Source organism: Ovis canadensis, chromosome 12 (assembly GCF_042477335.2).
Source record: "Ovis canadensis isolate MfBH-ARS-UI-01 breed Bighorn chromosome 12, ARS-UI_OviCan_v2, whole genome shotgun sequence".
Classification (NCBI taxonomy): domain Eukaryota; kingdom Metazoa; phylum Chordata; class Mammalia; order Artiodactyla; family Bovidae; genus Ovis; species Ovis canadensis.
The window spans coordinates 53,041,802-53,066,903 of record NC_091256.1 but is presented as its reverse complement, the minus strand read 5'-3'; the positions used below and the strand labels follow the sequence as shown (position 1 = coordinate 53,066,903).

At 48.1% G+C, this 25,102-nt stretch overlaps 1 protein-coding gene across 1 annotated transcript; it reads right to left on the bottom strand.

Annotated features, from left to right (window-relative positions):
* Positions 1–1,221: 1,221 nt before the first annotated feature.
* On the bottom strand, positions 1,222–24,437 carry EXOSC10 (exosome component 10). The gene is made up of 25 exons (XM_069544739.1): positions 24,262–24,437; positions 22,595–22,731; positions 21,552–21,675; positions 20,184–20,288; positions 19,738–19,903; positions 19,475–19,589; positions 17,553–17,628; positions 17,150–17,260; positions 16,801–16,944; positions 15,908–16,098; positions 14,294–14,450; positions 13,792–13,940; positions 13,573–13,623; positions 12,572–12,683; positions 10,803–10,853; positions 10,555–10,633; positions 10,354–10,463; positions 8,301–8,396; positions 7,885–7,959; positions 6,458–6,545; positions 5,315–5,388; positions 4,604–4,775; positions 3,745–3,806; positions 3,116–3,192; positions 1,222–2,314 (listed from the first exon to the last, which is right to left on the bottom strand). Exons 1-25 carry the CDS (start codon positions 24,370–24,372, stop codon positions 2,284–2,286), a joined length of 2,664 nt encoding a protein of 887 aa, XP_069400840.1. The 5' UTR covers positions 24,373–24,437; the 3' UTR covers positions 1,222–2,283.
* Between the last annotated feature and the right edge of the window lie 665 nt (positions 24,438–25,102).

Below are 25,102 nucleotides of genomic sequence, written 5' to 3'. Positions count from 1 at the left end.
TGCACAAAAGAACCACCAGGAGAGTTTGGACTAGGTGAACCCACTCCCCCAGCCTGATAGGGCTGGTCTCGGGAGAACCTGGGGCTCTGCCCACTCTTTGAGTAAAGCTGGCAACAAGGTTCTCTGCATTTCTTACCTTATGAAGCCTCCTCAGTAGAATATAATCTCTTTCTTTGGTTAAAAATTTTTTTCGGCTGGGCTACATGGCATGTGGAATTAGCTCCCCTGGGATCAAACCTATAGCCCCTTGCATTGGATATGTGGAGTCTCTACCACTGGACCTCCAGGCAAGTCCCATGAATATAATTTCTTAAAAAAATTCCCATCTCTCTTTTTTTTTAACCAGGGATTGAACCAGGTCACAGCAGTGAAAGCCTGGTATTCTAACCACTAGACCACCAGAGAACTCCCTCATCTAGCTTTCATAGTGGAGACTCCTCTCATTTTCTGGCAGATGACTGCCTCAGCGTCCATTCTTACCAAATTCTGATTATAGCATTACAGGACCCTGGATTTTCAGCTGGGTTTTGGACTAGTGAGTTTCTCAGTATCCTTTGATGTGGTCATGTGGCTAAGTTCTGGCCAGTGGGGAGTGGAGGCTGGGCGCTGGTCTCCCCTCCTTCCAGCTGAACAGAGTAAGGATGTGGTGGGTGGCACGGGCGCAGTCACCAGGCCCAGGAGGTGGGAGTCCTGCGCTCAAGTTAAGGGCGGTAGAGCAAAAAGATGGCAGTCAGAGTCTGAGGACCACCAGTCACTGCACCAGCTCTGGGCTGACTGCATTTACAGAAAAGAAGTGAAGTCACTCGGTCGTGTCCAACTCTTTGCGACCCCATGAACCGTAGCCTGCCAGTCTCCTCCATCCATTGGCTTTTCCAGGCAAGAATACTGGAGTGGGTTACCATTTCCATTCAGAGAAAGACACCTTTTGCTAAGCCAGGGGTAGTGTGGCTTTTCTGTCAGGTTCAAACTCGAGTCCTACCTTGCTCACACTCTGGCTGTCCAAGATCGCTCTCCGCAGCACAGCCATGTCTGGTCTGGCCTGGCAACCCCGCGGGGTCTCACACACAGTCAGCCCTCTCAACAACTCATGGGAAAGACTTCCAAGAAAATAGGTTCCTTGTTTAAATATTAGTTAAAAAAAATAATGGTATCATTCTGTGCTTTCTTGATAGCCTACCTAAGGACTAAAATCAAATGGAATTTTGAAGAATAACCAAGAGACTGGGTCACAAATTTATTCAAAAAGTTCAGTGTTACATTAAGCATAATACAAAAATGCTGGTCCCATGGTTAACCCGCCTGCCAACAGGGTACATGGGTTCCATCCCTGGTTCGGGAAGATCCCACACACCATGGGGCAAATAAGTCCACGTGCATACATACTGAAGCCCGTGTGGCCCTAGAGCCCCAGAGAAGCCAGCATAAGGAGAAGCCTGCATATCGCAGCTAGAGTAGGCCCTGCTTGCTGCAACTAGAGAAAAGCTTGAGCTTAGCAATAAAAAAAAAAAGTACAAAGTGGAAACCTAAATGTTGAATGATGTGCATTAGCTAAAATGAATTTCAGGATGAGAAAGGTCTCATAATATAAATTTTAAAGGTGAAACACTATAGAAATATAAGGTCATCTGGAGGGTATTCACACGTAAGGTAAAAAGCCTTTCCATCAAAACAGTAAACATTCTCTCTGTGCTGCACGATTAAAGATGATTTAATTTTTCTCTTTGCATTTTTCCATGTTTTTCTCATTTCCTATAATAAACATGTTATTAGTTTCATAACGGGGAAAAAACAAAATGTAAAAAAAAGAGAGAGAAAGGAATAGAGAAGAGACCAGGCTGTCGAGAAGCCCCCGTGGCTCCAAGCACCCACCAGTCCCTCTTCTCGAAGGTGCTTTTCACCATCTGGCTTCATGTGCATGAGCAGGCGTGGACAGGTGCGTCCTCTCAGGATGGAGAGTCAGCTGGGCATCGTGCCCTGGCCTGTGGAGGCCTCCCTTTCCGGAGTCCTGGGGTGTCTCCTGTATTCCTCCTCGGGGGAAGTTCTGGATTTCTCCGGAAACCACGCTCCAAGGGCACACTTACCCCAGACCGCTGAAGAGGGTGACCTGGACAGGACGAGGTTTGTTCTTGCCACCCAGAGCTGGAGTGGCCGCAAAAGAAAAGTCAGGCACCCGCTTTCTTCCAGCAAGAGTTATTTTTTAATGGTTTAAAAATGAGTCTGTACAAAACCAGCGCTATCTGGTGCTTCCAGTCCACCAGGGGATCCTGAGGCTGTCTTCCAACACTATCTCTTTGGCCAATTGTGCCTGAAACCTCTGTAGAGACAGTGTGAAAACAAAAGGGTTAGTTCTTGCAGTCTGGCTGAATGGTGGCAGTCAGCCAGTTTATAAAACGTTGTGAGCCTTAATATTGCAGAACTGAGGGACAACGGTCTGTTTGGGGTCGAGGAGAACTGAGCTGGGCAGTAGAGTGCCCCTGGCACTCCAGGGAACAGGAGTGGAGGCAGGAGCAGCAGCACCCTGTGGCCTAGCGAGGGAGGGCTGGCCGAGCTGAGGATGCTCTCTCCTCCGCTGCCACATCCTGGGAGTGTGTCCTCCGACTTCAGGGTCTGCTGCAAGGATTAGGGTTTCAGGCTTTTAACTAAAATACTCTTTTTTGGGCGATGCCATGTGGCTTGAGATGGAGAAGCCATCCCAAGGGATGGGGAACTCTCCATCCCGGGTTCTCCAACCAGGAATTGAACCCAGACTATCGGCAGCAAACGCACTGGACTGCTAGGGAGTTTCCTAAAATATTCTTGGACAACAATGACTATCCATATTTGCTTACTGATTTTTTTTCCCTCTTTCCTCAGAAAGGGGCTGACATAGGCAGATTTCAAACCTATTTGCTCTGGGATGACCCTAGGAGACCACGTGGTGATGGGAGAGGGCTGAGGGTGACTGGAGTCCTAGAAGGCCTGGTTACGACTGTGGTTTCCAGTGATCACCTCTCCTCCTCCCAGCTCAGTTTTCTGACTGACAAAGATTGGGATCAGGCCAGGAGATGTGCTCTGAGATTCTCTTTAGGTGAGGCCTCCCCGGGTTTCCTTGGCCACGATGGCGTCTTGGACGTACCTGTCTGACTTTCCAGTTGGAAAGGACATGCTTTTGCTTCCAATCGACTGTTTAACTTTTTTGGCTGCAATGCATTTCTGTAAAGACAAGAAACCATCTAGGCTGAGTGACGACCACAACCGCACAACACACAGGAAAACATGCCTAGGCCCATCAGAGCCTCCAGTGCCAAGGGTGTGACTCCTGGTTTCCTCGCAACTGGACATTTCCGGGTGTTAGTGAAGGCAAGGCTGTACAGATGAGCCACTGAGGGAACGGCCAGGCTCTACACAGGTCTCACTCGCCCTCCTCATGCCAGACGTCCAGTCACACCGCACTCTGGCTGGCAGCAATGCCCACGGGGGCAACGGCAGGCCTGCACTGGTATCACAGGGAGTGCTTCAGCCTGCTGCTATAATTCCCAAGGCAGCAAACAGTAACACCCTGCAAAACCACATGCCTACTTTTAGAGACACTTTACAACATTATTTTTCTTGCTGAAATAGGTGATGGGTATTGTTTGTGCCTGGGAAGAAATGAGGCGAGGGAAAGCTATGCAGAGAGGATTCTTAGATGGGCCAGTCTTTCCAGCAGTGGAGGGTCAACAACACACACCTCAAGCCCACTGGAATTCTCAGTCTGTTTCTTACCTTGCCTGACTGGGGCTGCTTGGTTGGGTCAAACTGGGAAGAAGGTTTGGATTTGCTGTTTCCTGCAAGGTAAGAGAAAAGAGAGGCCAGTGACCATGTGAGTTAATACACACCACAGACTCACTACCGGGCCAGGTGCACAAGATCCAGGCAGTGTGGGCTGTCAGCTCACTAGCCCTTCACAGACAGAAACTTCTGGCTTGCTGTCACCTCACGAATCATGTCCTAAGCAGCTAAGGGTGGCCCGGAGCCCAGGCTCATTTCTCATAGGCCTGTTCTCAGGTCAGGGGCCGGTGGCTAAAGCACTGGCCAGTTCACATCAAGGGAATCCCTCTGGTTTCTGTGAAGGGTGAAGCCACTGTCGGTAAACTGGGGCCAGAGGGGATGTTCTTGCAGAAAAGACGGCTGTGTCGCCAAGGAGGCTGCTCTGTCATCAGGAATGTCACTGCAGCCCTTTCAATACACAGGCTCTCACAGGCTAAGGAGGCACAGAGCATTATCTTCTAGGTACCAGGCTGTCTCAACAAACCACATCTTTCCTCTATGTGTGTATGTCTGAGAAAATGTGTTTCTGGACACAACTTGTGAAGAAGGCTGGAGCTACAATTACTAACAGAATGGACACTATCTTGATGAACCACCAGAGTGGCTCCTGCAGCTCAGCCCTTGGGGCTGAGGGTGGTGGCTTTCTGCCCTGTCCCCATCATGTCCTGGCATTGCCCTCACAATTCCAGGTCGCCTGCCTGGCCTTGGGCGGAGCTTAATCTCCACTAAGGTTCTGCTCTTCCCTCCCTGCCACCTGCTTCCCCACATGGGACGTGGTCAGGTGGTCCCTGCGGGACATCCCCTCCGGCCTCACCAGCAAAAGCCTTGAAATCCGACTTGCTGTAGTCATAGGGCGTAAAGTCTTTTTCTGGCGGATCTGGGTCTTTTGGCTTCTTGGAAAGTTTGAGGCGTTTCTTCTCTCGCTTCTGTTCTCTCGTCCTCGGGTCACTCGTCGCCCGCTCTCTCTTCTTGGCAGCATTCTCCAGCTGTGGATTGGACAGACCTGTGCGAGGGAAGCACGGCCACGACCAGGGCAGGGGGCCACTCTGTGCGTGTGGCCCCTGTGAGCACCCTGCGAGGCGCATAAAGCCTCCAGAGTTTTAAGCACAGGCTTGGGGATGGAGAGAGGAGCACTGGCAGCGGGGGGCCGCGCTCCCAGCTGGAGGAGGACATCAGGCCACTTGGAAAGGCCAGAGCTGAGCACTCCAGGGTGCTGGGGAGTCGGGGTGGGGGGCAGGGCAGGGGGTGAAACAGCTCCCAGGTGGAGTGGGACACAGAGTGGGCTTGATGCCTCACCTCCTTCTACAGGCCAAGGGCATGTTTATCCCAAATGCAGCGGGAGAACCACCCCAGATGGACAGTGACGCCGACCTTCTGGGGTGGGGGGCGGGGGGCGGCCACGAGGCAGCACTACACTGGACTAGCACCCGGAAGACACCTATAACCCAACGCTGAGGGTGAGCCCTCCTGACATTCCAGACAAACCGTGACTGCAACCAGAGAAAGCAGAAATGCAGGCACGTACTGCAGTCTGCTGGCGGACAGACATGGCCTGCTCTGCGGCGGCCCTGTACTCCTCTTGGGCCCGGTCCCGGGCAGCTGCAAGAGAGAACGGTCTGTGGTGGCAGCGGGGCCTCTGAGCCACACTGCTTGTGGTATTACCCCTGCTGAGCGCGGCCACCCTGCCCCTCAGCCCCAACCCCCAGGGATGCCTGGAGGACCCTGCCTCGCGGCTCAGCCGTTTCTCTCCTCATCAACCAACCTCTGGGTCCATACCCCTGCCTGCTCCTCACCCAGCGGCCTCCGTGACTCCCCTGAGGACGCGGTGTCGGGATCTCAACCCTAACAGGTCAAGGACCAGAACCAAAACCTGCTCCGCCTCTAACTGGCACCCGTGCAGCCTCACTGCCCACACAGCCCCGCCTCCCAAGGTGCTCAGGACAAAGCCTTGTGTCCAGGACCACCTCACCCGATGCTGTCAGCTTCTCTATGTGGCATGCCAGGCTCTGACTTTCCACCACCTGCCCTGCCCCCATGACGTCCACACCAGTGTCCCCCTTCATCTGCACCCTGTGCTGCCTCCTGACTGGACTGCCTGCCCTGCCCTCTGCCCAGCAGCTGGTGAGGCCTCCACACCTAAGTCAGGGTACGGCCCTCCCCTGCTCAGAGCCCTCCATGGCTTCCAACTCACTTGGAGTAAAAGTCCCAACAACAGATCCCTGCCTGCTCTCTGTCCTACCCTCCACCCACCCCCTGCCCCCATCCCTTTGGCCCCCTGGGTCACTCTGAGCAGTACTGCAAGCTGTGGCCTTGGCCTTGCCAGGCCACCAATCTGAACACTCTCCCCTGATGGCTGCGGGTCTCAGCTCAATGTCACGTTCACTAGACCACCTCGTGGACTACTGTACAGAAGCAGCCCACGCCCCGCCAGGCCCAGCCGCAGCACTTCCTTCCTCTCTCTTTGCGTAAGTACCGCTGCCCTGACAGCTCACACATCTCCGGCTCACTGTCTGCCACCCCTGGGCAGAAGGGAGGCCATGGAGGGGAGGGCTGGGGCTGCTCAGCTGTGCCTGGAGCTTTGCTCGAGTAGCTGGACAGAACAGTGAGCCAGGGCTGCTCTCAACCAAAGGCGCCAGCTGAGCTGACAAGGCGGTGGGTGCTACACTACCTGTATGCTCCGCTGCCGCCTTCTTGGCAGTTTCTTTAGGCTCTCTTTGTACCTGTACCTGGCTTGCCAGCTTCCAACGGTTGCTGATCTATAAATGAAAACAAACACATCAAAAGATCTCCAAAACTCAGCTGCCTAGGATGATTCTTTTAATGAGGTGATGCAGAGCATGCTGACTGGTAGCTATACACATTCTAGGTCCTAAGTCCCATTATCTAATGATCCTGTATCTAATGACATGAGAAATAAGAGCTCATGCTGGCTTTATTTATAAAGTACTTATAGTATTCCAGGCACTGGGTTGGATGCCTGCATATCCACCCATTCAGTCCCTTCTATGACCCTGAGGCACAGGTACTATCATCACCCCCACTTTACAGACAGGAAATAGGTTGGGAGAAGCTAAGTAACATGTCCAAGGGGACATGGTTAATATACGGTAGAGATGGTGTTCAAGGCAGGACTCCTGCAGGTCTAATGTGCTTCTTTAAGACACATTTACCTGGGACATGGGAACACATCTTGGTGACAGGAAACGCTAAGTCTGGCTGGCGGGGCAGGGGGGTTGGGGGGGGCACAGATGGCTGCCCTGACTAAGCCACAAGCGGGGGGAAGAGAAGAGACAGCAGAAACCTCACCTGACTCCCCATTTCTAAAAACAGCAGGCTTACCAACAGCAACAGGGCAGAGGCCCATCAGGGTTTCAGCCTGATTCTCTTTTCTGTTTTTTTTCGGCTGTGCCACATGGCACATAGGATCTTAGTGCCCTGATTAGGGATGGAACGCTCGTCCCTGCACTGGGGAGTGTGGAGTCTTAACCACTGGACTACCAGGGACGTCCCCTGGCCTGACTCTCTGGCCTAAAGAGAAGTGCAGGGGTGGGGTCGGGGGCAGAGGGAGCCAGGCCACCCATCTGATCAGAGCACCACCTCCCACAGGGAGGATGAGGGCTTTTAACAGACAATTAACATGCCGGCTCCCAGGAACATCTCATGGGGGTCCAGGGAACATGGATTCTTACTCTTACTTAAAATGCTGTTAAAACAAACCACACAATATACAACAGAATGTTTCAAAATTTAAGCTGTCATCTTTAAGAGCACTGAAGTAATATTCACAAACAGAAATGCATCAAGCTGTACATTTCATATCTGTATACTGTATACTTTGTAAATTAAACTCTAATTAAAAACCAAAACAAAAAACAAAGACCTGTTTCTTTAAAAAGTTCCCCAAAGCTTTCAAGAATCTGATTAAAGTCTGGCTCCTCTCTCTGGAAACAATGCTTATATATGAAGTGTTTCTTGTACTCATTTTCAGGGAGGTTCAAGGATGGGCTTGTTTAGAACAGAAACCTGGTTTAAGAAATTAAGAAGTCCTCTTTTCTTAGAAAGTTCACTCTTAGAAAGGGTGACAAATCCACTTACTTCATAGATTTTCGATGATGGATCAAACTTTGCTGACTGAGAAATGTGAGCCTGGTGTTCTACTGAAGGCAGAAACTGGAGAAATGGAAACCGTCATGTTAAACGCTGAGAAATAGAATCTGGACCCAGAATTCGGTGGCACTCAGATGTGGGTGTCTTGCTGGTTACATCTTAGGAGGCCTCAATGCAGAGTGTCAGCCTGGCCGCAGCTGCCTGGCCCTCAAGTGGGGTCCTCTTATTGACTTGGTCTCAGAAGACCTGACTCGGGGTCTCGACCCACTGCCAGGGATGACATCACGGTGGTGAGGCTTCTCTGGTCTCTGAAGTCTCTCGGTTCCTTTTTCAGGCAAAAGGCACCTACAGCTGCAGAAAGCTCTGCCTCTTGTCAGCCTTTAACATATGCAACCAGTACTTACCATCTGAAATGGATTTTCAAAGGACTCCATTATGTTCTGGGCTTTTTTCTGTGCAACTGTTAATGGACTTTTTTCATTTCCTTCAGCACTAGGTTCCTGCAGGGACAGAGAACAATGGCTTACAATCGTGACCATTTTATGATATTAGATGCCGGCAAGAGGAGTAACAGTAATAACGCCAACAGCTGACTTTTTAAAGTTATTTATTTATTGGCCATGCCACACGGCACATGAGATCTCAGTTCCCCAATCAGAGACTGAACCCGTGCCCCCTGCAGTGGAAGCGTGGAGTCTTAACCTTGGAGTGCCAGGGAAGTCCCAATACACACTCATTGAATTAATGAGTTCTCACCACATCCTTACAACCTACAAGGTACATGGCGTTACTCTCACCATTGTACAGATGAGGAAACTGAGGCTGAGAGAGCTTAATTAAGTCTTCCAGAGCCTTACAGCTAATAGGGGCAGAATAAGGATGTAAGCCCAGATCTGGCTGACTGGAGAACCTGGGGTTGTAACCTGAAATTAGCTGAAAGTTAAAATCATACACCTTTATAGGTGACCAACAAAACTATGCAAGAGAATGTCGCTCTCACCAGGGACATCAGCCTGCGCTAGCCCCTGGGCTTCTCTGTAGTCAGGTTTCCTGCGTACCAGGAACACGGATGCAGCCTCTGCTAGACAACACACAGTGCTTACACATCCACACAGCCACAAGTTCATGCTCACATCTTTAGCTGCCTAACCGCCTTGGTGAGTCAGTGAACTCTGTGGCCAACTGCAGGCCCTAGACTTCTTTTTGCACTGGCTACTGAAACAAGACTGACTATATGTGGTTAAGAGAAAAGGAAAGTTCACTCCCAGACAGTTACTACATCTTGCAGGAGGTACTTCACCTTCCTGGCTCTGGTGCCACATCTGAGTATGATGGGAGAGTTGTGAATGGGATTGGACCACCCAGCTTCTTACCACCTGAATATGTGCTAAGAATGAAACCTGTCTTTATCCAGACAGTATTCTTGCTTCTCTTTCTCAGTTCCTTCTTTCCAGAAATTATAGTTTTTCCTTCTTACCACATCTGTTGCATTTCCTGGTGGCTCAGACGGTAAAGAATCCGTCTGCAATGCAGGAAACTCAGGTTTGATCCCCGGGTCAGGAAGACCCCCTGAAGAAGGGAATGGCCACCCACTCCAGTATTTTTGCCTGGAGAATTCCATGGACAGAGCCTGGTGGGCTACAGTCCATGGGGTCATAAAAAGTTGGACACAACTAAATGACTAACACTTTCACTTTCTTTCACATCTATTGTGCGCTGTATTCAGATTTTATGTGTGATTTCCTTTTTTCTCTGGTCATCTCAGTAACTATCCATCCTGACCAGCACATGCACCCTGGTCTTCCTTTTGCACAGAACCCAGAGCTCATGTCTGTGGTGGAAAGGAGAAGCGTGCTGGGTGGGATCGACCAAGACAAGCTCTATCGTGTCCCAGGCCGGATTCCAGGAACAAGGTCCCCAAGTGGGCCACACTGGATGGAGTCTCTACTCAGCCTCCCTGGGAGGGGAGAACAAGTTCCTACCCACTTCCTGGTACTTGCACCTCCTGCTGCTCACTTAATCTAACGGGCCAGACTGGGGAGAAATGCTTTTTTCCTTCTTTTCATCCAAAACAGTCGTCAGGAAAGTGCACTCAGCACACGCTATGAGTTCACTGGAAACACTGTTCTACCCCTTCTGGGAATCAGGATAAACTGGCCCTTGACTGACCTTGGATGAATGGGGAAGAAAGGCCCCTGTTTATATGTCCCTGGAGCTCCTGTCCGGCTCCCTGGGGGCACTTCCCCTGAGGATTTCCTCAGGCAGCACACAGAACCCTCCACCACCCCTCACAGACCTCCTCAACAGGGCAGAAAACACCATCCGGCCAATGGGCTTCCCGCCCACCCCCACCGCCACTGGCTTCCACTTCCGGCAGACGGCCTCCTGTCTGATAAAGCCAGCACATCCCCCCCCCCCGCCCCCCGTCTGGGTCACGTCCCGGATGGTGTCACTCACATTAAATAATGTGATGACAGCGGTAGCGACGAGACATCTGATGTCTGGCAGGGTCTCCTCGTCTTCTTGGGCGGAGAGGAGGCCCTCCTGCTTCTGCACCGGCACAGGCCCTACAGGGAGGGGAGTCAGCGCAGGCCAAGCCCACAGGGCGGCACACCAGGCAGCCCCACCCCCAGGACGTGCCAGGGGCCTCTTCGTTACCGTCGGTTGGGATGAGAAGGTAGCCATCTGACGGGGTATGGGAGCAGTCATGCGGGCCAAAGAGAACATTCTCCAATCTCTGTATCAAAAAGAAGGCAACAGGCCGGCGTGAAGGACCTGCAGGCAGGCAGCAGCTCTGTGACTAGATGACAGGCCCTGGTGTCTGTCAAGGAGGCTGGGTCTGTCCAGGCTGTGACTGGTTCCCCCTCCCTCCCTCTGAAAAAGCCACAACGAACATATCACGGTACCTCAGGGTTGGGCAGCGGCCCACTCTTCCTCACTCCCGCTGCGACTTCAGACTGCAGAGTCAAAACAGACAGGATGTCAGGAAAGCTCCCTAAATGTGATGACGCACTCATTCTCCTTTTTTCCCTCAGTGCAGACGTGTCTCTTCACTAGACGGTGTTTCTCAAGAGCCCGAGACTTTCTCTCGTCCCTTCACCCCGTCCAGTGCCTGGCACTGTAATTACTTGTGCTCAGTAATTATTTGTTGGATGAAAGAATAAAACCCTTTATCACAGTGAGGCACAATACAGGATTCCAAAGAGTTGGAGAAAGATTTTTGTCTAGTCACTGGTGTTTTGCTCTTTACTGGGCAATGTATAGAGTCAAGAAAGAAATATTGGCGTGAAGACATTAAATGTGCTTATCCTCAGATTCTCTTCTTTTTTACCTCAAAGGGGCTGATTTCAAGTCGCCTGTGATCAATAATCTTTCAAAAAATTACAAACATGTTTTACACATGCTAATATTATTACTGAGACAAAACATTAAAAACGGTGCCAAATAAAACACAAATCGAAACATGCATATCCTTCTGAACACCTTCTCTCCCACCCCATAGCAAGGGCAGAATAAATGTTTGTATGGATTAAAAACAAAACAAAGTACACACACATGTAAACCTACACATAAGCTTGTGTAGACATACTGTAACATCTACACAAGAACACAGGTGTGTTGGTATGTACGGGTTTGTATTACGGGCTGGGCATCCTGCTTTCACCTAAATCTGCCTAAACTTTAGCATCTTCTTCACAGTTAGCTCTTTCTGAATTCCCTTCTCTCCGGGGTGCTCCTGTTTCTTATCACCTCGGCTTTCTTGTGTGGAGTGAGTGGTCCTTGACTCCACTTCCATTATCTTCAACTCTACTTGCCATTCAGAGAACACCTCTAAAGTACTTAGCATGGTGCTCAGAAAAGAACCGCAGCCACTGTCACCACCTGTTATGAAGTCCCATCAGTCTTTGCTTTTGAAGGTGTTTCCTGAACCTGTCTTTTCCCTTCCATTCCTGTGACTGACACACTCATCAGGGCTCTTATCATCTCACTTTGGACTACTGCCAGGCTTCCAAAATGCAGTCTCTGTGCTGAGATCCCCACTCCAGTTTACCCTGCAAGGCTGACTGCCTCGGGACAACAGCTAACCAGCCCATCATCAGACATCATGAGACATCACGGGCCCTTGGATTAATAAAGACAAGGTTGCAGAGAAAGAAGGATGAGGGTTTCCCTGGTGGCTCAGTGGTATAGAATCTGTCTGCTAATGTAGGAGACGTGGGTTTAATCCCTGGTCTGAGAAGACCCCACATGCTGTGGAGCAACGAAGTTCGTGTGCCGCAACCATGGAGCCTGTGCTCTAGAGCCTGGGAACTGCAACTTCTGAGCCCAAGTTCTGCAACTACTGAAGCCTGCGTGCCTTAGAGCCTGTGCTTGGCAGCAAGAGAAGCCACTGCAATGAGAAGCCTGCATGCTGCAATGAAGATTAGCTCCTATTTGCCGCAAATACAGCAATGATGCTCCAGCACAGCCAAAAATAAATAAATAGTTTTTTTTAAAGAAGGATGAACTTTAGCTTCTGACTATCATAAAGACACACCCACTGGATTTCCTAAATCCTATTATTTCCTCCAGCTTTTTTTTTCAGAATGGAGACGACTCACGTGTGAAGGAGATTATACGGAGCAAGATGCCAGCAGACAGAGCTGAGAATCTCTGGAGTTGGGGAGCTTCTTACCTTGAGCAGAGGCATCTCTCGCGCCTGCTGAATCAGAAGGTGCATTTCGTTGATCTGCTGCCGTACGAGAGGAGGCACGGGGTTACAGCAAGCAATGATGCCCTGAGGTTCCCTGAAGGAAGAGAACACATTCAACATTGCCCAGAAGCTCGGCCCACAAAGGCTACAGGGAAGAACAACAACGCGGTGAAGCCAGAGTGTAGGTGCTCAGGTGAGAACTGAGGGAACACGGTCTGTCAGGGTGGCCCCACTGGCTGTTCCAAGATGTGTTCTCTGCTGCACTCAGCCCTGAGCAGACGCCTCCTACTGCTGCCTGCTGCTCTCAGGGTGGGCTGGAACGCAGCCCCACAGCTCTGCTCACCTGTAACCCTGCAAGGAGGTGCCAGGTGATGCTGAGTTTGGTTCTTTGCTTATACTCCAATTAACATCATAAGACATCTAAAATCATGAGACACCTTAATCCAGAAGGAGGTACAGATGAAAGAGTCTGAGACATTTTCTCTCCTTTAAAGTGGATGCTCCAGGCTCAGAGACTTACACGCTGAGGCTGCTGTTAAGTCACTCAGTTGTGTCCAACTCTTTTGTGACCCCCATGGACTGTAGCCCACCAGGCTCCTCTGTCCATGGGATTTTCCAGGCAAGAATACTGGAGTGGGTTGCCATTTCCTCCTCCAGGGGATCTTCCCTACCCAGGGATCGAACCCATGTCTCCTGCATTGGCAAGCGGATTCTTTACCGCTGAGACACCTGGGAAGCCCAGAGACTTACATGGGAGTCCATATAAGGGATAAACATGGAAATAGCTCCAGTTCAGAAGCTCTGCTTCCTAAATGGCAGTGCACGGGCAGAGATTCTGCATTTCTTGGACTTGCTAACTTCCTCAGAGCACTAATCTGCTCTGAGTAACAGCCCTGAGGTAACAACAATCAGGGAAGCTGGATCTGAAAGACAGCACTTTCTCTACTGAGGAAGTCGGAGCACATTAATCAGTCCTCACTCACTTGGGCAGCTCCTCAGCTATCTTTAGCATCATGTGGTTTGGCAGGACGTATCTGGAATAAAACACACAACAGGATCCCATTAAATTCTGCCGACAAGCTCCATGATGTGCTGTAACCCTGGGAAAACATAATCAACTTTCATGGTGAAGAGAGTTGAAAAAGCCCATTATTTCCTTGTCACCACACCTAGCAAGAATGAAAGGGATTGATAGTCCTTACCCGTAACTCTCATCTTCCCGACGAGCTGTTTTATCCCTCCAGGCAAACAGCAGCTGAAAGGCCGTCAACTGCTGTGTGTTCAGATGCTTCTTCTGCTTCCTATAGAGTTCCAGGTAAGATTCATCTGTGAAGATGGGTTTGATGAATTTCTGCAAAATATTAAAGAATGCTCAAGATAAGTGGGAATCAGTACTGTGTCCTGGGCTCTTCAGGACACTGGGCTGTTTCATGAACGTAAACCACAAGGCAGACGTGCACCGCCACAGCCACTGAGCCGGTGTGCCTAGAGTCCATGCTCTACAACGAGAAGCCACTACAGCGAGGAGCCCACAAACCCCAGCTAGAGAGTTGGCCCCACTTGTGCAACCAGAGAAAGCCTGTGTGTAGCAACAAAGACCTAGTGCAGCCAAAATAAATTAACTCATTAAAAAAGTTTTTAAAAATAAATAAAAGAGCAAAGCAGAGCACAGGGACCCGAGTGGAACCTGGGCCCGGGCTGTACCTTGAGGCAGATGTCGCGACTGCGCTGCCACACCACCTGCAGCTGTGTGGGCTGCTCGTTGCCGCGCTCCCACAGCTCCAGCCGCATCTTATCATAGATGTACAGCAGGTAGTGAGTGTCATCTCGGGCATAGCTCAGCATTTCCTCAGGCAGAGGTCTAGGATTGCAACAGAGAACGCTGTTTCACTGGTTTCCCCTGAGGTGGCAATTTGACTCGTCTACCCTGTGGGTTCCTGCTGAAGTCCAAGAGTCTCCCCTGGCCAATACTACAGCCCCACCAGATTCTCAGGCATCCTCATGGGACAAGCCGCTCTTTCCACAACTGGGCAGAAGGGGCAGCAGGGCAACGATGTGGTTAAAAATCAGGGCCCTGCCTTGGGTGTGAATCCTATCCCACTGCATGGCATGTGGCAATGGTCAGGTAAAAGGAAGTGGTTTTCAGCTTTTATCAATTCTCATCTTATAGTTCTTTACTAAATTCTCCTGAGAAATTCTGGCATGAGATGTGCAGAAGAGTTTAGTGCTTTTGCATACAACAGCTACAGCCTCAGAGAGGAAGCCAGCCATCTGAACATTACCAAGGGGAGCAAGAATCCCACAAAGTGTGGCAAGACTCCGTAACAGCCTTAGATTATAGTAAGCGCTATAAATTACTATACTATAAATATTATATTTATATAGTATTTATTTACTATGTGCTATATTTATTATACTGTAAATTACTATACAGTAATTACTCCACTATAAATTACTTAGATTGCAGTAAATACTGATTACAAGGCTAAGTCACCTCTGTTCTTAGAATTCTCTCACACTAATGGGAGACCATTTCATACACATGTACCAGGGAGACGTGGGTTACAAACAAGAGACTGCCATGGACAAATGCTGACATGGCATGGCAATTTCAACTATTTCCATGAAGCATGATGCACTATTTATGTAAGACAGTAATTCCTGACTTTTTCAAATATGAAACATTCTTTTTACTTTAATTTTTCTTATAATTTATGCTCAAGTACAATCTAATTTCCTTCTCAATAAATATGAAGCATTTTTTAAACGAAATTTACTTCCATTTTAGAAGTTTTAAATATTTCACATCACAAAACTAAACTGAAATTTATTAACATTCTCCTCTATGTAACATAATCAGTCCAACATAAACTCTATATTATTCTAAAACTTCCAGCTGTCCTTATGCCACTGAAAACAAACGGAGAAAAGCCCAATGACTTTCAACTCAAGATCCAAATGGGGTACCTACCTGGTGGTCTAGTGAGTAAGAATCCGCCTGCCAGTGCAGGGGACAGGTGTTCGACTCCTGGTCTGGGAACTAAGCCCATGCACCACAACTACGGAGCCCACCCACCCTTGAGGCTGGGGTCCACAACAAGAGAAGTTACTGTAATGAGAAGCCCAAGCGCTACAATAAAGAGTGGGCCCTCTTGCAACAATGAAGACCCAGTGTAGCCAAAAATAAACTTAAAAAAAAAAAAACAGAAAGAGAGATCCAAATGGCGTTACAGCCTGTGCACAGGTCTCCACAGTGGGGTTAACAACCACCCAGGCCTCCCTCTGCCAGCCCTGTTTCCTCATCAAGAACAAACTAACCGTATCCGCCAGTCGGCCAGCTGGTACTGCTTGTTTGACTCCACGCTGCAGTAGAGCTTCAGCAGGTGGTCCAGGGAGTGCCTGCCCAGGTTAAGAAGGCGAGCTGCCTGGTGGGTATCAAACATGTTCACCACGTACAACCCAAAGTCCTTCTGGAGCCATTCTATGTCTGAATCAGCACCATGGAAGACCTGAAAATAAAACCAAAGCCATGCGGTACAGAGGCACAGGGCCGTTTATGCTCTGAAATGAACTCTGTCCCTAGGTTATTAGGACACTGGAATGGAAGCCAGGATAAAGATAAAGATGGTTCAGTTTCACATGCTTCTTTTAGTTTGGGCCACAGTCCTCTACAATCCTAACTGCATGCTTGTAAGTGCTAACAGCTGATGACTAAGAAAGCCACATTGCTAGCTTTAAGGACAGCGTTAAGTCCAACAATCTTGAGATCAAGGACTCACTGCAGTATTCATTAAAGTGCTTTAACATTTTTCTGGGTGGTGAGCTAAGTCTTAGCTATTCTAACAGAGGGTTAGAAACAAAAGTGTGTGGTACCCTACTGGTGTTAGTCGCTCAGTATCCAACTCTTTGTGACCCCATGGACTACAGCCCATCAGGCTCCTCTGTCCATGGGATTCTCCAGGCAAGAATGCTGGAGTGGGTTGCCCTTTCCTTCTCCAGGGCATCTTCCGGACCCAAGGATCAAACTCGGGTCTCCTGCATTGTAGGCAGATTCTTTATCGTCTGAGCCACCAGGGAAGCCCACCTGAGTGGAGGAAGTTACAATTTTTTCTCTCATCTTTACTGGGGCTATGCCAAAATGACGACAATACTAAATTGGGAAGCACTTAAATCCTGTGCTCACATGTAACAGTGGGAAAAGGCTGGCTAACCTTAACGATAGCTGGGTCTGTGAGGCTCTCGTTGAGAACATACATGTCGCTGCGAAGCTCCAGAGTGTCAACGATGAAGTCTTCTGTCCGGGTGGAAATCTGCATCAGGCAGGTGAGCCCCAGGAAGCTCCTGTAAGAGTGGTGCTAAAATACACAGAAAGAAGGGGAAACAGCGAAAAAAGGATTTTTGTCAGGCTTACAGTTAAATTGATTTTGAAAAATCAGTAATAAATAAAGTAATGTGATTGTTACCAAAAAACAGGTTTAAATTAGTACTAATTTCATACTTCTTGAATAGGTGAACTCACAGAAAACGTAAACACTTCCTTCTAGGTCATTAATAAATTACCTCCAGGTCTACAGCAAATTCTTGACACTTCAGGAGCTTTTCATTGAGTTCCACTAGTTCATCCAGTGTGGACACGAAGTGGCAGGGTGTCTCTCCTATAGGTCTGTATAACTGCATCACAAAAGTATAGGGAGAAGGAGAAGACTATGAACCATCGTCTTTCCCTAACGGAAAAAGTGAATTATGAGTCCAAGAAATAATCCGAAGTCACACCCTTCTATTTGGGTAGCCAGAAAATTCATTCGGCTTTCCATAACATCTTACGGGAAAACTCAAACGAATTTTTGGCCACCCCAATACTATAAAAGCAACTAAGGAAAGCCAAAACTGCATCCAGTCATCGATGTACCTGATTCTTCCTGGGATACTTGGGAACCACCCATCAGCCAAGATCGGCACTCACCTGAGGCTCTGGCTTTTGAAGGACTGAGTCTGGTGGCGTAAAGTGATCTAGTTCATATTGATAAGGATGCGCAAACCTGAATCAGTAAAATGAAAAGGTACAAACAATAAATGCTGGAGAGGTGTGGAGAAAAGGCAGCCCTCTTGCACTGCTGGTGAGAATGTAAACTGATACAGCCACTATGGCAAACAACATGGGGCTTCCTTAAAAAACTGAAAACAGAACTACAGTATGACCCAGCAATTCCATTACCAGGGGTATACCCCGAGAAAACCGTAACTCAGAAAGACACAGGCACCCCGATGGGCACTACAGCGCTACTTACAACAACTAGGACACAGAAGCAGCCTAAATGTCTACTGATGAACGGATGAAGAGGACACGGCATATATACACAATGGAATACTAAACAGCAAGGAACAAGACTGGGTCATCTACAGAGAAGTGGATGGACCTAGAGTCTGTCAGAGTGAAGTCAAGTCAGAAAGAGAAAAACAAGTATTGTGTATTAGCACACATATATGGAATCTACAAAAACTGTACTGATGAGCCTATTTGCAGGGCAGGAAGAAAGATGCAGATGTTGAGAATGGACCTCTGGACACGGTGGGGAAGAAGAAGGTGGGACAAACGAACAGAGTGGCCCTGACGTACATCCACTATCATGAGCAAAACGGCCAGCTGGCGGGGAGCTGCCGTGCAGCACGGGGAGCTCAGCCTGCTGCTGTGACGACCTAGTGGGGTGGGATCGTGAAGGGGTGGTGGGAGGGAGGCTCAACACGGTGGGAGGATGCATTTGTACATATAGGTGATTCTTTTCGTTGTACAGCAGAAACACAACGCTGCAAAGCAATTACACTACAATGAAAAACAAAAAAATCTTTGTGATTAACTCCATGATTCAAGGAAGAACAACCGTTTTAATCCAGTTTGTTAAAACAGACAAGAAAAGACCATTGTGAAAATTTTTTAAAAAGCATCATTGCTTCAATGATGATTTAAGTGCATCAAAAAAAAAATTTAGGTGCAACTTGTTCATCCGTAAAAGTATAACAATTAAAAATCTATTCATTTATAAAGATTTGAGCACGAATTGGAAAAACACTGTATAGCTGCTGCTGCAGATGATACAGAAAGGTGAAATATATAATTTTTTGTGATCTGGAATAACGGATCTGTGAGGTGAGAGAGGATGGGGCAAACACCTCAGCTGTCATATACTAAATGATGCATTTTCTTCAGTTCTGCTATCAGACTCTGGCATAAGAATCTTGTCTTTTTTGGGTTCCTTGAGGGCAGGGCCCTCTTTCAGTGCCTTTATTTCTCCAGCACTTGACTGGAGGCCTCACAGTACAGAGCTGGGGCTGAGGCATGGATGCCCAGACACTCTGGCTACGTGTCAGAAAAGGACCAACACTGACAAAGTTCCCTTCATCTTTGTTCTTTATGCTGAAGGCAAAGTCCTATTGTCTGTTTATAGCAAAGGTTTTCCAAGTTGCTTATACTGCCAAGGAGAAGGTCTTTTCTGTGCTAAATTTACAGCTTACCTACCTGTATGAGACCCCACCCGACAAGAGAGGCAGAGTGGTACAAAGGAAAGAAAATTTTAAGAAAACCTGGGTGTTCTAGTTCTAGTTCTAGTGGGAAGTTAGCATCTCAAGTTTGGTTCTTACATCTGTACAATGGGGACGAGAGCAACTGGCAGCTCTTAGGACTGTGTGAGGGCTACGTGAATGACGCCTGTGTGAGGCCCTCTGTGAACACAAGCAGGAGGTCAGCTGGTAACATTCACCTCAGGATGAGGGGAAGAGTCACCCACTCCTCAGGTTCTGCTCTCATTCACACATTTTACAAAAGTGACGCAGAGCGAAGACACACACGGCAGTCAAGACTCGCAACAGGACAGACAGGTGAACACTCACATGTCCTGCTCCACCTGCTGGGTTCTCTGCTGATGGATTAAATCTGCGAGGGCAGGGGGGACATCCAAGTCCTCAGGGCGGTCCTGCGGGCGTTCCCGCCTTTCTTTGGAGAGTGCTGGAGACCCAAGCAGCGACAAAGACAGGTTTACGCTTTGTCTAGTTACCGAGGGTTAACTGGCTCCCTCTGAATTTGAAGAAAGGAAGACGGGAGGGAGACCTCTCTCCCTTCACTTCTGTTGTTGGGCAAAGTTGGCACCACTTACCCTGAGGGAGGGGTTTCTGAGCATTGGGCTTAATGAAGATCTTGGGAAGAAATGGTGTGTTAGAGTTGTCGATCTTCTCTCGGAACTTAAGCTGAGGTCGGATGATGTTTTTTGCATGAAGCAGCCGGAAAGTTTCAGATTTTGTTTTTTTGCTATATTCTCCTGCCTATGATCAACAAATACAAATACTTTATAACACAGCAACTTGAAAGCTTAGAAAACTAAATTCCATTTTACGCCAACGGCCACCCATTAAAGAACATACGTGTGGGTGGGGGCTGCAAAGTCGACTAGAGGGTGGAATTAGGTTGTGTCTGTTTATGAGAACAAGTTAGGCAGTGGCCAGTTCTGTGTTCAATAAATTAGAACAGAAATGCAAATGAGAAAGGGTAAAGGCCCTAAGGTTGGTATCAGATACTCCAGTGCCTCTGAAAAGCAGCCCTCACCTTCCGGTTCCAGCTGGACACTATGGTTTTGGGGACCTGTAACCCTGCAGGGAGGACAGGTTGTTGATTCTTATTCACGCCTGATGCTTCGTCCAGTAAAATGCCCTAAGAGTGTAAGAGGTATTAGTTTAGTATCTTCCTTTAAGGGTTAACAGAGTTAATTACCTAAAATTTTACAAAACATAGCCAGAGAATTACGTGCAAGAGTACACATTTTTAAGAGCGAATAACTGTAGGAGATGTGATTTGAAAGTCAACCCAAGTAATTAAAGCATTATTTTCTCAAAGGTAGGGCAGTGATCAGGCACTCCCAACCCTTGACTGACTCTCTTCACAGTTCTGAATTGGGTTGAAAATTCAAAAGTGACTTAACAGGATGATGTGGCCTATCATCCTAGACTGCATTAAAGATAGAGGAATGGTAATCAGAGTGAGAATGAAGGCTGTCCTCATCTATCCATATTTTGTACAGTAGCACCAGATGTGGGGTCTCAGTTTGGGCACTATCAACAGTGGTGCACCTAGCTGACAAATGGTAGGACTTGAAATCAGAAAATCTGAGGAAACCACTGAAAGACCTGTGGCCATTTAGACCATGGAAGAGATGACTTCATGGGACAGGAGAGCATGATTTAAATATCCACAGGACTGTCACATGGCTGAGCATTAGCTGTGTTTTGGACAATCTGTGTATTTCTGTAAGGAATATTCTGCCGCAGAACTAGGCAGAAGACGATGGTTGGCTAGCTATCACAATGAGCCACATCTCCCTCCAATCACGGAAGTCAGGGTATTTAGAAGACTGAATGTGTGTGTGCTCAGTCATGTCCAGCTCTTTAGAACTCCATGGACTGTAGCCCACCAGGCGCCTCTGTCCATGGGATTTCCCAGGCAAAGCATACTGGAGTGGGGTGCCATTTCCTCCCCCAGGGGACCTTCCCGACCCAGGGAGTGAATACAAGTCTCTTATTTGTGTCTCCTGCATTGGCATGCAGATTCTTCACCACTAGTGCCACCTGGGAAACCTAGTAAAAGTGGATTAAATGTTGGTTGTGCCCTGCATCCAGAGGCCTCCTCTCCTGCAACAAAATGGAACTGGCAAATCTGGAGGGTAGATTTATGATACAGGCACTTTAAAAACAGACATCCCCAGAGGAAGTAATATTCTGAAGTGATGTAGCTGAAGACAACTGTGTTATTTTTGGGGAAAAGAAGCCAACTATCAGAGGAAGGGAATATTGTTCTGGGCAAGAAATGCTAAACTTCCTTTCTTTTCATTTCCTGAAGTGCCTGGGTTTTCTTTCATTATTTAATAATACAAAGGCTCTTCATTTGTTAGTTACCTTAACAGTGAGGTGAAATACTCACCACTCTTTCCAGAATAACATCATTGGTGTCGACCAGCAGATCAAACTTGTCCTCCAGCTCGGTCACTTTACTCCGGTCCTTAATGTTGCTTCGGCACCCGTGGTACTGCATCACCCTACTCATGCTGGGAAGGACCGGAAAACCCAGATCAGTCAGTATGCTTTTGTTTGCTTGTTTACTAATCTGGCAGAAAGCTCCCAAGGCTTAGCTTAGATTATTCCCAACACTTTCTATAACAAAACATTTATTTATTTGGCTGTGCTGAGTCTTAGTTGCAGTATGTGTACTCTTAGTTATGGCATGTGGGATCTGGTTCCCTGACCAGGGATCGAACCTGGGCCCCCTGCAGTGGGAGGGCAGAGTCTTAGCCACTGGACCTCCAGGGAAGTCCTCCCTAATACTTTTGGATCAAACTAACAAAACCTGCACCCTTATAGCAAAAAACACTGCTAGTTGTATGGCATTGGGCAATTCACTAAATCTCACAAAGATTTATTTTCTTCATTCATTATTTGAAGGGGTGGAAGAAATTACCCCAAGGCTTTGTTTAAATTCTAAAAAAATACACAACACTATGTAAACGATGTACTCTGCATTCACTGTTTTAACATGAAATCTAAAACAGATTCTCTAATTCTGTCATGCAACAGTTCAACAAAACCAGTGTCTGTGTAATGTCTGTCCCAATACACTTATTAGAAAGCCATTACTAAAAAATAAAATAGATTAAAAAAAAAAATAGAAAGCTAAAGCTTGTGACTCCACAGGTTGTGTGAGAGAATCTTGGATCTAGGTTTTCAAGTCCCATATTAATTTAAAAAGATTCACTGTCTATAGCTGCAATAGTCAACATATATATTTTTAAAGTTAAACTCAAAATTTACCAAGTAACATTCCCCAATCAAAATCCATTGTCATTTTTACATTTTATAGCTCCAAAGCACAGAAAATTATGGTAAGAAAAAAATAAAAATCTCAGGAAAAATCATCTATTTCTTCATAGTCATTTCTTTCAACATGAGAAAAGAATATCTAGTACTTACCACTGAAGCAACCTGTCTCCCTGTGTTTCACAAAATGCCTGGAAGCCAGGAAAACTTCGGTAAAAATCATACTCATCACCAAACTGTGGTAGGCCCCCAGAAGCCTTGGTGACTGCCACCACTGCCCCAAGAGCGAACTGTCAAAAGCAGAAAAACAAGCATGTTCTAGGCACGGGTCACCATTCATTCAGCAGCTCATTTTTTCCCCAAGATCTACTATATATAAGGAACTGTTCTAGACGATGAAGATACCCAGTCTCCCTGCAGCATTTAGTGCTGATTTTACCCCGACCCTTATGATACAAGAATGAACGTGAAAACGAGCTTTGGAGCTTACATTCTTGGGAGAATGGGTATAGAAATAACAAATACATATAATAAGTCTAAGATTCAGAACAGCCTGGTACTGTGACCTTAGGCAAGTTATTTTATTTATTTGAACCTTAGTTTCTGAATTTGATAAACAAGTGTAAGGGAGTTCCCTGGTGGTCCAATGGTTGATACTCCGTGCTTCCACAGATAGGGGCATGGATCAGTCCCTGGTTGGGGAACTAAGATCCCACAAGCCACATGGCTCAGCTAAGTAATAATAATAATAATAATAGATACAAACAATATAAGAATATTCTAGATCTTTCATAGGACTGATTTAGAATGGTTACTATTCACAGCTGGACTTGTGCTTATGGCTCAGCTGCTGCCAAGGATGTCTCTATTTCAATTTCTGTGTGGGAAAGAGAAAAAACCTCAAGTGGCTCTCATGGGCAAATGATGGTTGGTCACATGAAAGCCAGATGACATCACTGTAAGCTGTGTTATACATGTTTTCCAAGAAAAAAGAGAGAGAATGGGAACTTGAATCATGGTGGCATTCTTGGTAGCACAGAACCACCCAATCAGGACCATGGCTAGTGGCCCAGGAATTAATCAGAACCAAATAAATAAATTTGTGGTAAAGATAAATTAGACAAAATGCAAGTGGAGTTTTAGGGAATCTGTAGTGCTAACTTACAAGCTATTTTAGTTTCCTGGTCTTGTAAGAGCTATGCATGAGATGTTTAATTTCAGATTTGTTTGCTCATATTTAAGCACCATTAGACAAATAATCCAAATGAACTCTAAGGAAGGAGGCACTGATCAATGTTCTATGGCATCTGCAGGAGGGACACTCGGTGGCAGCTCTACATTAAACCCAGGGTTTAGGATTATGTAGGGCTGGACCTGGGAGAGGGAAGAAGGACCATCCCCGCCGTGGGAGGGGAGGACAGCAAGTATGGGCAGCTTGAAGCAGCCGAGCCTCTCCGGAGAGCTGTTTGAATGGCTCAGGCCTGGGCGGGGTCGGGGTCGCGAGGGCTGGGGGCTTCAGGGTGACCAGGAATCCCTTCCTATGACGTGGCGACAGCTCTCCATGCTCGGGACTGCAAGGGTTCAAACGGGAGATCCAGAACCCTGGGGAGTGGGGAGTCCCCCACTGTCAGCGAGCGAAGCCCCATCCCCAGAGGGTGAAGAGGCAGACTGTGCCGGGAGAGGGCACAAGCCCCTTTACCCTCTCCCGGGGCTCGGCTGCATCGTGCACGCGGCCGGGTGGGCGGCCGCCCAGAGGGTCCGGGCCTGCTTCCGGTCAGCCGCGGGCGGCTCCCGATGCCCCCAAGGCCTCACGAACTCACCTTCACGAAGCTGTCTGCGTCCGGGAAGCCCGGCAGCACCATCTCCCCATCAGACTTGACCGCGCTCGTGGCCGACTGGGCCTTGGACTCTCGGGGACTGGGAGCCGCCATTTTTCCGGCTGGCGCGGCTCTTCTCGCGAGAGTGCTTCGGCCAGCGCGACGTGCGCGCACTGCGCATGTGCGGAGGCAGTTCTTGCTGGGAAGTTTGAGTTGGGACGGAATCAGCCTGAGAGCCCGGCACCAGCGGCGTCCCCCACCTCGCCCCCACCCAGGGAGGTTGAATTTTTCTTTAACCTCGTATTATTTCATGCCAACAACCCCGTGCTTTATGATGAGACGCAGAGGACCCAGTAATTCTCAGATTTAAAGCCAGCTCTTCCTAGGCTCTGGTTTCGTGTCCCCCTGACCCATTTGATTTGACTCCTGCAATTCTCCCTGTCTGGTATCTTCCCTCGTTGCTGGTTCTTCCATAAGAGTACCAGTATGCTGGCATCTCTCCCAAATGAAAGGCAAGACAGAAAACGCCACTCCACCCAACACCTTCCAGCCACTGCAACATTTCTTTTGCACTTCATAGGTAAGCTGCTGGAAAAGGCGTCTGTTACCTCCAGCGCTCTGAAGCTCCTCCAGTTAGAGGTTTCTCCTGATCCACACCGCTGGAAACACTCCTAAGGCACTTCAGTGAGAACTCGAACGTTTGTGAAATGAATATCTGCAAGAGATCTTGTTAGGAGGGAGGCAGTATTAGGCAGCTCAGGAGTAGATTTGGGATGCCTCTAGGGTGTATCCTCTCTCCTGAGATCAGGGATGACACACCCTTAATACAGTTTGTTTGGCTTAG

What these genes read in the sequence shown, in the direction of transcription:
- EXOSC10 (XM_069544739.1), bottom strand. Translation starts at nt 24,372, where the DNA reads ATGGCGGCTCCCAGTCCCCGAGAGTCCAAGGCCCAGTCGGCCACGAGC. An exon ending in GTCGCGACATCTGCCTCAAG is followed by an intron (nt 13,941 to 14,293) that starts GTACAGCCCGGG and finishes AATATTTTGCAG; the next exon opens with AAATTCATCAAACCCATCTT. An exon ending in CGGGAAGATGAGAGTTACGG is followed by an intron (nt 13,624 to 13,791) that starts GTAAGGACTATC and finishes GTTTTATTCCAG; the next exon opens with ATACGTCCTGCCAAACCACA.